This window comes from Camelina sativa, chromosome 14 (genome assembly GCF_030686135.1).
Source record: "Camelina sativa cultivar CO46 ecotype springtype chromosome 14, ASM3068613v1".
NCBI classification, from domain to species: Eukaryota; Viridiplantae; Streptophyta; class Magnoliopsida; order Brassicales; family Brassicaceae; genus Camelina; species Camelina sativa.
Genome location: NC_141893.1, coordinates 16,036,107 through 16,050,422, shown reverse-complemented (window position 1 = coordinate 16,050,422; position 14,316 = coordinate 16,036,107). Strand labels below are relative to the sequence as shown.

Here is a 14,316-nt window from a genome sequence, read left to right as displayed (position 1 = left end):
ATGTGGAAATTGACTGTCATACTGTGCGTGACCAATTGAAGCTTGGTACTCTCAAGGCCATTCATGTTCCCGGTAAGGCTCAGATTGCAGACATTCTGACCAAGCCACTTCACCCGGGACTTTTTCATTCTTTCCTTGGACGAATGTCACTCTCAAGCCTTTTTCATCCTTCACATAATTCGGTTTCTAAGGCTTGCGGGGGCGTATAATGAGTATAACTACTCTCTTGTGCAGGATAGAATGATAGGTGTAGGTTAAGCTATTATTAGGCTCATGTTAGCTTAACCTTATGTTGTATATAAACAGAGAACACTGTACAGTTTACAATTAATGAGAATTAGAATCTTGTTCACTCAGCTCAATCTAGAGTTTGTTATAGTCTGTTAATATCAAAAGTTTGAGGGTGTTTTATATTCATATTTCTTTTGTTATATGCAAAAATTGAAAATATATATTATTCATGCAATAAAAATATATCCTCCCTATTTTTCTAATTAAAATTGATTTATCAGTAGAATGCAAACATAAAGATAAAAAGTGGTTAGTATATTTCTTTTTGTTATAATTAACAAGTAACAACCAATACAAGAACAACAATACATGGAGATGATAACTCTATTGATTGAACCCTGCCTTTTAATATATGGAAAAAAAAAAAAAAAACGCAACCAGTTTTGCGAACCTCAAACACCGACCAAAGCCTACAGTGGTCTCTCAGGTCTTATTACACGAATCCAACGGTCATATTCCACTTAAACCTTTGGAATTTGAAGTTATTCACAGGGGCTATAGTCAAAACTCAAAGCTTTCTTTGGCCGAGTTCACAACCGCTCTAATATCTTCAAGGACACATCCTGACCGCCACCATGATCAGTATGTTGGTGTCAGCGTGCTATATGAGGTTCAAAGGGCTCTAACTGACTTGACTGGCCTGGTGGTTGAAACTCCATGATTCTCTCTAAAGCCCAAACCTTCACAAACTGAAACGGAGACTTTCACCACCACGGTCTCTTTTTCCCTACTACCAGCGAGATGCTCTTTCAAGACACCAATATCGCGATAAATCCTAGCTAAAACAGCCATAGCCAACCTAACTCCCTGAGCAAGCTGAATCGCAGCCGGAAAAAGCTTCTCAACAACACATCAGCACAATTGGGGAAAACGATACGCAAGAACCTCAAAACCATAAGTTCATCATGTCTTTCCATCCACAAGCTAGCACCACATTTCTTCTCCAATTAAGTTCACCTAAATCTCATGTTTCACCTCCTTCATCTTACAAATTTTAAAAAGAAAGTTATCATTACAAAGAATGATTACTTCATAAACACACAAAATTAGATAATAACAAACACATAGTGCGCGGGATGAAGCGATTTAAATAAATTATTATGTATAAAAAATCAAAACAAATCATGTAATAAAATAAAAATTTATTTATATTTGTAATTACTTTGTTTATAAAAATGTATTTAAATAAATTATTATGTATAAAAAATCAAAACGAATCATGTAATAAAATAAACATTTATTTATATTTGTAATTAATTCGTAAATAAAAATGTTTGACTTGTAAAATATTCGAATGTGGTAAAATATTTGGTGAAGAAAATATCGATGAATTACTACTAATTATTAGGGTAATATGTTTTTTTTTAAGATTTTGAAAATCAAAATATCTCTGTCCACTTGAATGTGGTAAAAAAGTGGGTGAAGAAAATATCGATGAAACTAATTATTACGGCAATACTTAAGATTTTGAAAATCAAAATATCTCTGTCGAGTAATATAACCATTTAACATGTTTCTTGCCTTGATGCCTTGATGGAACATTAGACCAGTATGCACGAAGGATCGCATTCACTGACCCAGTACATCCTTCTTTTATTGATATTTCATAATTTTACTTTCTCCCACTATCTTCTTTTTATGTAATCTCATGTTTCTCATCCACACATTTCCATTTGATTCCAAATATTCTTACAGAAATATATATACTTTTTCATCCCCATTATCTTCTGTTTTTGTAGTCCACAGCCTCGCTTCGGAAAAAAAATGCCCGTTTTTAATTTTACACATTTTCATTTGATTCCAATTATTCTTACCCATTATTATATACATTTGACCGGAAATTCGTATAGATTGTCGTGTATATATGAACCGGAGTCAATTGTAGTTTAGTACTGATCTAGCTACATTTGTAATATGGAGAACATTCTCTCTAGCAAGAATTTTTGTCAAGATTTTGTGACGAACCATTTACATTTAGAGTTGGTAAACATTATATATGCAACGATGAGCAAATTTAACTGAAAAAGTATTGAGAAAAAATAAAATACAACTGTCGATATCTTTACTTCAAATGCATTACGTGTACACACACACACACACACACACACTCAATCACTCATTTTATGTAGATAGTCACATATATATATAGACTCGTGACTCCCTGCATATATAAATACACAATTAATGAAGCGAGGCTCTTTCTACACAAAAAAACATATGGATCCGAAAACAAACAAAATGGGATCAGAGAGCAAACAGGGTGAGAAAACGCGTGTTTTGGTGGTGGGAGCGACTGGGTACATAGGGAAGAGTATAGTAAGGGCTTGTTTGGCTGAAGGTCATGAGACTTACGTATTACAGCGGCCGGAGATTGGTGTCGACGTCGAGAAAGTCCAACTCCTTCTCTCTTTTAAGAAACTCGGCGCACGTATCGTGGAAGCTTCTTTCTCCGACCACCAGAGCCTCGTCTCCGCCGTGAAACTTGTTGACGTCGTTGTCTCCGCCATGTCCGGCGTTCACATCCGTAGCCATAGCATCCTTTTCCAGCTTAAGCTCGTCGAAGCCATCAAAGAGGCTGGTAACGTTAAGGTATAAATAGAGTAGCTAGAGGTTAAGATTATACTGGTTTAATTGGAAACTTGTGAGGTCAATCTAAGATTATACTGGTTTAATTGGAAACTTGTGAGGTCAATCTAGCTTAAATTTTATAATTTCTATCATGAAGTCTAATTCCCAAAATCATCTAGATTTTATCTAATCTAACTTATAGAAATTGAAAGATTAATTAACCTTGATTTTTGTCCACAAAAAAAAAATTAACCTTGATTAATCGAAATCGATCTATCAAGGTGTCGTATTTTTTATATTATAATTTATTTTCAGCGGTTTTTACCATCTGAATTTGGTATGGATCCACCACGTATGGGACATGCACTACCGCCTGGAAGAGAAACATTCGACCAAAAAATGGAAGTGCGTAAGGCTATAGAGGCTGCCGGAATCCAATACACTTACGTTGTGGGTGCTTGCTTTGCCGGTTACATGGCCGGGGGATTGTGTCAGATGGTAGCTTTACTTCCTCCAAAGAAAAAAATTAATATTTATGGTGATGGAAATGTTAAAGGTAAAAAAAAAAAAAAAATGTGTACTCTCGTTCAAACTTTTCTCCCTCATTGTAGTTTTAAACCAATCAATTTTAAGCGTTTTATTTCATAGTGGTGTACGCGGATGAAGATGATATCGCAAAATATACCGCAAAGACGTTAAACGATCCACGGACATTAAACAAAACGGTGAGTATCAGACCTCCCGACAATGTTCTCACGCAGCTCGAATTAGTTCAGATATGGGAAAAGCTAACCGGAAATGAATTGGAGAAAACCAATATTGCTGCACAAGACTTCCTTGCCAACATTGAACGTAAGTCCTCTATTCATAGTGTAACGTAGTTTAACTAGTTTACACCATTTTCGGCAATATAGACATTAATGGGCCAGGCTTTATATTCATATATTAAATAAAGCCAATAAATTTTATTTGATTTCCTTTACATGTGTGTATGTAGAAATGGAGATTTCACACCAAGCGGCGATAGGACATTTCTATCACATCTTCTACGAAGGATGTCTCACTGATCACGAAGTCGGAGAAGACGAAGAAGCTTCTTGTCTTTATCCGGACGTGCAGTACAAACGCATGGATGATTACTTACGAATGTACCTGTAATTATTTTGATTTTTCAATACATAGAATGCAAAAATAATGATAGAGAGATAGTTGATATATTTCTTTTCGTTTAACAAGTAACAACCAATACAAAGAACAACCAACACATAGGGTTCATAACCCTATTCATTAATCATTGAACCTAATTCTCCCGTGGAAATTACCAAACAAACAAAAAAAACTTCTCCCGTGGTCCGAGAGGAAATCTTGTGTGGCTCGAAACCTGTTAATTACAAAATAGAAAAACACACAATGATTTGATCATCGACGGAGCTAACGAGGATGAGCTTGTAGCTGAGTTTGAACTTGAGGAATATATAGCTGAGCTTGAATCTGGGGAGCTTGTAGTTGAGGAACCATTGTTTGTACCTGAAGGACCAATGACTAGAGCAAAAGCTAGGAAGCTAAGGAATGCACTTCATGGGCTTACTCAAGAGATTATGGCCAAAGAGAGCATGAAAAAATCTATTAGGGATGATACCTATGAAGTCCAGCCCACTTTGAGCCTAATTCAAGTCCAAGAAAACCCAAAATAATCACTTTCTTTTGTGGTCAAAGAGGGATGACGAAAATGGAGTTCAACTCCCCTTGAGAAGGACACATTGGGAAGGGAAGCATGCACCAAGAGTTGGGTCTCCATTCAACTACCTATATTTATTTTCTTTTAGTTTCAAGAACAATTAATACTTGGCCTTGTTACCAAGTTTTTTATCCCTATATAAACACATGTAATCTCATTTAAGAATAATCAATCAATTTTCCTTTTTATTTTAAGAGTCTATCTCTTTGTTCTTTGTCTAGAACACTTCCTTGTTTCTTGGTGTGTAATATCCAAGCAACAACCTCCTCTTGCTGGACTAGTGTGTCATATCTAGCAGCGATTGGAGTTGGGAATATCAACAGCCTTCCGCAACTGTTGTGCGACCCCTCAATCCATTAAATCTCCCTTGTTGCACCTTGCACCTTGGCGAGTTTCTATCCTTTCTAATCCGGCTGAGTGAATCTCGAATTTTGGGCGTATCAAGTGGGATCAGAGCCACTCAACCGGTATTTGTCTGTTCATCTTCTCATCTTCCATTTCTAAATACTTCTTCTTCTTTCTATCTTAAATTTGGGTCATCTCCTTACCTAGGCCATCTCTATTTAAAAAAAAAAAGGAAAAAAAAAAAACCAAATATAAAAAAAAGATAAAGATTTGCATTTGGCTGGGTGGTGGAAGAGAAATCTTGCTGGCTGAGGAGAAATCCAGTCTTGGAGTGGTTAAAACAGATTTCACAAAATTCTCTTGTCTTTATATCTTCTTTCTTCCCTTGTTGCTTGGGAATTCCAATGGGTTGCTTGGATTTATTCTCTTAGAACTTAGGGAGAAAGCTCTTGAGTGACCTACCAAAATTAAGAGAAACACTTTTGTGTGTGAAGAATTTTTATCTGCTAATTTTTGGTGTTAAGTTTTCAGGAAACCATGGAAAGTGATGGAGAAAGAGATCGGCCAGGAAATTCTGTCGCCTGGCTATCTAACTTGCAAATGAGGGCATTGAATGACACAATTACTAACCTTATGAATACATGTCTAGAAGAACTACACCAGAGGCTCGACGAGATTCAGAATAGCCAACAAACTCGTTCTAGACCTGCAGCTAGGAGATAACGTTCAAGGAGGACTTACCGGTCCGAGGAGGAAATTGAAGAAGAAGAGTTCTATGAAGAAGATGATCAATCCATCAACCGACCTATACGAAATCATAAAAACCGTGATCAAGGTGATGTTAATCCTTTTGGTACAAGAAATGACAATTTAGGTGGTTTAAAACTTAAAATTCCAACCTTTGAAGGTAAAAATGATCCGGATGTTTACCTAGAATGGGAAAGGAAAATGAAGTTAATGTTCGATTGTCAAAAAATTTCTGAACTCAAGAAAGTTAGGTTAGCAGCAACTGAGTTTATAGGCTATGCTATTAACTGGTACTAGGTTTTATCCCATGGTACACCACGGGTCTATTATTTGGTTGATATGATATTGTAATAGTTTAGAGGTGCTTGTAGTCGATGATGAATTGCATCTATATATATATATATATATTGTTAACGGTTGTAGGTAGAGTTTTGTAGAAACTCTTGATTCGCAAATTGAAAATATACATTTTACGATTTGTTAGTTATGATTTAGGAATGAATGATCTGACATATTCTTATTATGATTCTCAATTGATATTATTGGATTAATAGTGTACATTTAAAGCTAATAAGATCTTACCAAATATGTAATTGTTTTTTAAATGCAAATTAGATATTTCCTAAGATGTATTCATCTTGAATTAGTTACTATATTATAAGAATGTGATTAAGAGGATGTGATTAAATAATTTGTGTTATCAATTCTTTTTGTCAAACTCGGCCCTAAAAATTCGGCATGCAAATTAGATCTTTCCTAAGATACAATGGGCATTAATTGGTATTAATTGGATGTAAATAAGTATGCTATGGATTAAAAAACGACCTAAAATATTCGGCAATCTTAAGGAGGATCCAGATAATTGAATCGGTTATAATTTTAGTTAAAACCCGACCCGAAGTTGGCAAAAAATGATTGCACCCTATTGTACTCCAAAAATGCATTCCGAGCTGGTACCCTATTGTACTCCAAAAAAGTATTCCGAGCTCTATATGTGGATATACTTGTTTGGTTACAAATATCCTAAGACAATTTTTAATATATATCTGTTCATAAAAATTCAAATCACATTATATGCTGAAAAAAATCTAAAATTTTATTAACTTTATGTATTAAATAGTAATTAAAATAATTAAATATAAGATTAAATAAAAATGAAAGGAGAGTTATATTTTAATCTAACATATTGATTTAAATTAGATAGATATATTTTAGGAAATTAATATTATCAAATAAGGAAATGATTGTGTTTGATTGTAAAGATTGTAGAGAATTTAGTTTTGGACTTGTTTGGATACAAAGATAAGAGAGGATGACACAAAAATGTACTTCAAAAATGTTAAGATAGATGATCAAGTTTTGACTCACAGGAGAAGGACATGTAGAAGACCAATAGCTTCATGGGATGAACTCACTACCTTGATGAGGAAACGGTTTGTGCCGGTTCATTACCACAGAGATCTCCACCAAAAACTCAGACGCTTGCTTTAAGGAACCAAATCTGTGGAGGACTATTTCCAGGAAATGGAAAGCTTAATGATCAAGGCGGATGTAGATGAAACCTTAGAAGCTACCATGGCCAGATTCCTTGCAGGCCTCAACCGGGACATTCAGGACAGAATGGAGCTTCAAGAATATGAAGGCTTGGAGGAAATGTTGCACAAGGCGATTCTAATCGAACAACAAACCAAGAGAAATGGTTTCTCTAAACCTTCCTTTGCTCCAAAACCAAGTTATCAAGAAAAAGGTAAGTCTCAAACCCCATCAAATTCAGTTTTTAAGACTAATGTTCCTACTCGTCTTGATAAAGGAAAAGCAGTCGAGACCAACAATCAGACAAGAGATATCCGGTGTTTTAAATGTCAAGGACTTGGACATTATGCCAAAAAATGTCCAAATCAAAAGGTAATGATCATCCTAGACAACGGTGACGTGGAGTCCGAGGACGATAAAGAAAAAGAGGAAGATCTCGGTCCAATCTTTGACGAAGAGGAAGAGCAGTTTGAATATCCAACTCAAGGGACACTTCTGGTCACTAGGAGATCATTGAGCGTTCAGCCTAATTCCAATGACCGGGAACAAAGGAAGAATCTTTTTCACTCAAGATGTTTAGTTCAAAATAAAGTTTGTTCTTTAATTATTGATGGTGGAAGCTGTACTAACGTTGCTAGTGATACTCTTGTTAGGAAGCTTGGACTTGAGACCAGACCTCATCCGCAGCCTTTTAAACTGGAATGGTTGAATGAAACGGGCGAACAATATGTCAAGGAACAAGTCACGGTTCCTCTTACCATCGACCGATATGAAGATGAGATCATGTGCAATGTCTTTCCCATGGATGCAAGCCATATCCTTCTAGGACGACCTTGGCAGTTTGACATGAGGGCGATACATGATGGCTACACCAACCGGCATTCCTTTGAGAATAAAGGAAAAAAGATCACTCTAGTTCTTTTAACTCCATTGGAGGTCCATCAAGACCAGGTCCAGTTGAAGAATAGCCGAGACAAAAAAATTAAACCAGCAAAACCTGAGGTATCTCCTAAGAACTCCAACTTCTTTGTCAAAGAAAGTCAAGTAAGGAAATCTGTGTACTCTCAACAGCCATTGTTTTTGCTTGTGTATAAAGAAACACTAATAGGATTTTCTGACCTTGCATCCGAGCTCCCGAGTGATTTGATAGATGTTTTGCAGGAATTCTCAGATATCTTTCCAAAAGAGAACCCTAACGGTTTACCGCCAATAAGAGGTATAGAACACCAAATTGACTTCGTCCTAGGTGCGTCACTTCCAAACCGGTCGGCTTATCGAATCAATCCACTGGAAAAAAGGAACTTCAAAAGCAGATTAGAGAGCTTCTTAAAAAATGTTACATCAGGGAGAGCCTAAGCCCATGTGCTTTACTTGTTCTCCTTGTGCCTAAGAAGGATGGCTCTTGGCGCATGTGTGTAGATTATCATGCCATCAACAACATCACAGTAAAGTATCGACATCCTACTCCTATTCAGCCTTGGCATGATATTTCTATGGATTCTATGCTTGGTTTGCCTATAACTAGGACTGGTAAAGATTCAGTTTTTGTGGTCATTGAACGATTTTCAAAAATGGCGCATTTCATACCTTGTCACAAAACTGATAATGCTTTGCATGTTTCTGAGTTGTTCTTCAAGGAAATTGTTCATTTGCATGGAGTGCCTAGGTCAATTGCATCTGATAGGGATATAATGTTTTTGAGTTACTTCTGAAAAACACTTTGGTCTAAACTAGGGACTAAGTTGCTATTCTCCTCTACTTGTCATCCGCAAACTGATGGACAAACTGAAGTAGTTAATAGAAAATTTGTCTACTCTCTTGCGCGCTTTGAACAAAAGAACATTAAAACTTGGGGAGATTGTTTACCACATGTTGATCTTGCATACAATCAATCAGTTCATTCTTCAACTAAGTTTTCTCCGTTCCAAATCGTTTATGGCTTTAATCCTTTATCTCCATTGGATCTAACCCCTCTACCTTTGAGTGAAAGAGCTAGCTTGGATGGGAAAAAGAAAGCTGACCTTGACAAACAGATCCATGAGAAAGCTAGAATAAACATTGAGGAGAAGACAAAGCAATATGCAAAAGAAGCTAACAAAGGAAGGCGCAAGATGGTATTCAAACCGAAGACCAAGTGTGGGTTCACTTGAGGAAAGAATGGTTTCCAGCTGAAAGGAAATCAAACCTCACGCCTAGAATTGATGGACCCTTAGAGATCAAAAGAAAGATCAATGACAATGCCTACTAACTTGATCTTCAAGGTAAGTACAATGTGAGTTCAAGCTCTAATATTTCTGATTTAGTTCCTTTTGTGGCAGATGATCCAGATTTGAGGTTAAATTCTTTTCAAGAGGAGGGGGATGATGTGATCATGGATGGAGCTAATGAGGATGTGCTTGTAGCTGAGCTTGAACTTGAGGAATATGTAGCTGAGCTTGAATCAGAGGAGCTTGTAGCTGAGGAACCATTGTTTGTACCTGAAGGACCAATGACTAGAGCAAAAGCTAGGAAGCTAAGGAATGCACTTCATGGGCTTACTCAAGAGATTACGGCCAAAGAGAGCATGGGAAAATCTATTGGGGATGATACCTATCAAGTCCAGCCCACTTTGAGCCTAATTCAAGTCCAAGAAAGCCCAAAATAATCACTTTCTTTTGTGGTCAAAGAGGGATGACGAAAATGGAGTTCAACTCACCTTGGGAAGGACACCTTGGGAAGGGAAGCATGCACCAAGAGTTAGGTCTCCATTCAACTACCTATATTTATTTTCTTTTAGTTTCAAGAACAATTAATATTTGGCCTTGTTACCAAGTTTTTAATCCCTATATAAATACATGTAATCTCATTTGAGAATAATCAATCAATTTTCCTTTTCATTTTAAGAGTCTATCTTTTTGTTCTTTGTCTAGAACACTTCCTTGTTTCTTGGTCTATAATATCCAAGCAATAACCTCCTCTTGCTGGACTAGTGTGTCATATCTAGCAGCGATTGGAGTTGGGAATATCAGCTGTTTTCCGCAACTGCTGTGCGACCCCTCAATCCATCAAATCTCCCTTATTGCACCTTGCACTTTGGTGAGTTTCTATCCTTTCTAATCCGGCTGAGTGATCCTTGAATTTTGGCTGTATCACACAACAAAAACACCATAAATCTTTCAAGTTTTAAAATGAGAAACACAGTAAAACGAGAAAATATAAATATCAAAGACCTTAAGTTTTTATTTGTTAAAGCAATAAAACCCACATGTAAGCCCTATAGTTACGTTCTTTACAAAATGTTGAATTCTTAAATTGTAAGTTGGAACTTTGTAATTGGCAATTAAAATGGAGCTTTGTACTAAACTATTGTAATCGCCGTCAAAAGATAAGTAATAGTACAGTATAAAGTATTGTAATCTTTTGTGGACAACAACACACGAGACTAGAACATTTTTGAGGGAACAAAAGACAGCGCAAACGACAAGATAAAGAAGAAAAAAAAAAGGTTTGAGAATTGTATGTGTACATATATGGACTTTGGAGTGTCAACATTGAATCACGAGAGTTCGACACCTCTCTATTCACAAATTATTAATTTTCTTTTGATGGATATTACAAATGTTTATTTCAAGCTCGACCGATTGCCGTCATTATACTCAAAACAATAATAAAAAAAACTCAAATGCTTGATAATAATTATTGCGACTGCATATTGTCGAATGGACACAAATAATATTAGTTTCCGTTGGTTTACGAAATCTTTACTAATTACTGCTACTATGTTATACACTACTACGTCACATGTTTTCTTATAATTGCAATTTCACACGGACTAATCAGTAAGTCGTAAAGTCAAATTGAGTATTTATATTTCTTTAACGCATAAGAATGTCATTACAAGCAATGCACGTAATGGATAGATGTCGCATAATGTGTATTGCCAACGAATGGATAAACGTGGATGAGCGCATCAAGACATGTTACTAATCCCAAAACATTAAGTGAAAGCAATTATAACTTTTTTTTACTGTATTTATCAAGATACACTCTGACATAAAAAAAACATTTTCTCCTAAAATGACTGAATATAACTGATCAACCGTATAGAATTGTATAACACCTTAGCATTTAAAAATTATCTCTAGTCATATAATAGATTGGTCAAACATTAATACCTAAATTTGTTATTCATGTAAATCTATTTGTCGTAGATGGAAATGTAGATTAATTAATTAGCCATGATGACTATACATGATATGAAGACATGTGATGATTTAAACTAAAACATCAATTAGGAATGATAATGTCCTTTTCCTAGTTAACCACTTCCGTTCCGTGGCAACCTACAAGTACACACAGATCATACACTTTTAATAATACCCCTTAATTACGCTTAATAATTTCTTAATATGTTTTTTTAATCCCAATTATCTATGCAGAAATATGATACGCAGTTTATTCTACGAAATTTCTCTTACCGTATTTACATAAATATTCTACCCACAATGATGTAGAAAAAAAGGTATTGATAATTGAATTTTTCCTTTGAGTCACAATGAAACAAATAAAATTGCATATAGGATAACAAAAAAAATGGATAAAGGGGCAAAATAAAATATATATGTAGAAAACACAAAACATTTGTTATTTTTTTCATGCTTTTGTTTTCAATAAATATATACTATAGTTCTAAGTTCTAACTATGGTTCAACTTGTTTCTTTTTTATCAAATTGTTCGGCTTTGCTGTTATAATATATGTACTTTAAAATCTTTTGTCCTTTTTTGTCAAAACTTTCTCCTACTTATTTTAAAGTCTGAGTCCATACTTATTCGTCAAAAAAATTCTTTACAAATCGTTGCTTTTTCCTAAGTTTCAAATTAAGGTCTTGAATGGTGACTTGAATGGTGACATTAATAATGCGGTTTTCAAAGTATGTTATTCTAAAATTCACTTTATACACCAATCAACATAGTTTTGGTTAATTTGCGTTTTTAAGAAAAAAGAAAAATAACTCTGATTGCAGTTTCTTAGGTGAGATATTAACACATGGACCGCAATATTTGTTTAACTTACCTATTACCCAGCGTATTTCAAATACCGCACATCCAAAAGCAAAATCTTTTTTTTTTAATATTTAATTTATGTTAAATAAAAGAAAGCTAAACAATCAACACATATTTTAATAAGTAATTATATGCTAAAGATTTTCTTTAATTTAAATTATTAAATCTCATGTATGATTTACTTCATTATTTTTTCTAAGTTAAAAATAATTACTTTTAGTAAAATAAAAAAGTCTTATTTATAAAAAATAAGTAAAATAAAAAAGTCTTATTTATGGTTTGGTTATATCATATAAACTGTATAATATATATTTCAACTAAATTTCAAAAGATTTTAAGGAAATTATAGTTTTCATTACAACAGTTATTTTTTAAAATGAGAGGTATTTCTTCACTATTTTACTAAATAAAATTAACCTAATCAATTCACAATAAATTTTAGTTTTTACAATTTCATATCATTGTTAAATTTTCTATATATATATATATGTATATAACTGAATATATTGTTTTTAAAAGAAAATATATGTTTTAAAAGAAAATTATTAACAACTGAAAAAATCTTATTAACAATACCGCTAGTAGTTTTTTTACCAATCATACATGATTTCATATTAGTTATTCTATATAAACTGCACTTGTTCCGCAAATTATTTTATCCCGCACGTACCGCAGTTGAACCGTACCGCACTATTCAACCGCTTTTCCCGCACAACCAAATACGTTGTTACCATTCGGACCCTAAGTGTTCGTCAATATTTTAAACATAGCTAAAAAGACTCAAAATTTTATATTAAAATATAAAAATATATATTAATTCTGCGAATGATTTGTTTTCATCATATAAGTACATCATATAATACGAAGATATATAATTTCATCATGATTTGTTTTTTTTTTGTGGTTATTAATGATACATTATTATCATTTTGCCTTTATTTGAAAAGTTAATACAGAAACTCATAAAGGCAATAAAAGAGTGTATCTTGTTTATATATCCAACCTTATTTAATTTAGAGCATACCAAAAAAAAAACAACGAAAAAACGGAATTAACTCCATGATTTGATGATTTCACGCGTGCTAGCTCTACTTTGATAGTTGGCACTTGGCACACTAACGATATGAGCATTTCTCAATTCTCACCAATTCCCTTTACTACAAAAAAAAAAGATATCGTAAGAAATACAAAAAATGAATTATTCAAGAAATTAAAAAAATATAGTGAAATATTCAAGAGATATATCTCTTGGCTTTGGATCTATTCCAATTAAAAACACAATTGAAAATGAGAATACAAAACATCTAAAAGGAGTCTTAAAGATATTTTCAACATATAATAAAGAGAATAGCTAATGTTTTGTAGACGAGAATTATGCAGTCTGAGTTTTGGTGAAACGAGGAGAATGAGAGCCATTGTAGAAGAGCAATGAAGCTACTTCTAACAGGACCACTAGACAAAGTGAAATCAGCAGCTGAAAAGTAAACAGGGAACTTTTACACGACAATTATGCGGTTTGACTTTTGGTGAAACTCCTATATAATTGTTATAAATATATCTAAAAGTTTACAAATTTATAATTGGATTATATCAAGTTTAATTATAATTATTATTTTGAATATATTATTATATTTTGATTTTTTTTTCAGATACATGTCGTATCAGTATTAGTTTGGCTTTATAAATTTAGAATCTATTTGATTATTTTGTTTGTTTTAGTTTAGTTCAGTTCCTCTTCAAAAAAAATCCCTAAAGTCCTTCTGTCTTCTTTCTAGCCAAAAAACTGCCGCCATTCAGGTTGACCGGCTCCGGTGGCTTCTTCAGCACCGGAGTCTGGTTTCTTTATTTATTTTATCTTTGCTTCCTTTTTTTTATCGGCATATCCATGTCTTTTTTTTTCAACGACAACAGATCTAGATTTTTAAAGCTTAGATCTCGTAACTTTGGGTTCAGCTTCTTGGCTTTTGTTTTCTCTGTCAAGTTTAGCTTCAGATCTAGCCGTTTCATGACTGAGGCAGTCTCCAACTGCAACTTCACTGCCTCTGATGAA

The 14,316-nt window shown here is 34.1% G+C and overlaps 2 protein-coding genes across 2 annotated transcripts; both read left to right on the top strand.

Moving 5' to 3' along the window:
• The first annotated feature begins 2,343 nt into the window (after positions 1-2,343).
• Positions 2,344-4,076, top strand: LOC104741806 (pinoresinol reductase 1). The gene is made up of 4 exons (XM_010462727.3): positions 2,344-2,880; positions 3,175-3,415; positions 3,508-3,711; positions 3,857-4,076. The coding sequence occupies exons 1-4, from the start codon at positions 2,476-2,478 to the stop codon at positions 4,015-4,017; spliced, it is 1,011 nt and encodes a 336-aa protein (XP_010461029.1). The 5' UTR covers positions 2,344-2,475; the 3' UTR covers positions 4,018-4,076.
• A 2,974-nt stretch (positions 4,077-7,050) lies between these two features.
• On the top strand, positions 7,051-10,122 carry LOC147928288 (uncharacterized). The gene is made up of 2 exons (XM_087486574.1): positions 7,051-8,224; positions 8,384-10,122. Exons 1-2 carry the CDS (start codon positions 7,214-7,216, stop codon positions 8,576-8,578), a joined length of 1,206 nt encoding a protein of 401 aa, XP_087342700.1. The 5' UTR covers positions 7,051-7,213; the 3' UTR covers positions 8,579-10,122.
• Positions 10,123-14,316: the final 4,194 nt, after the last annotated feature.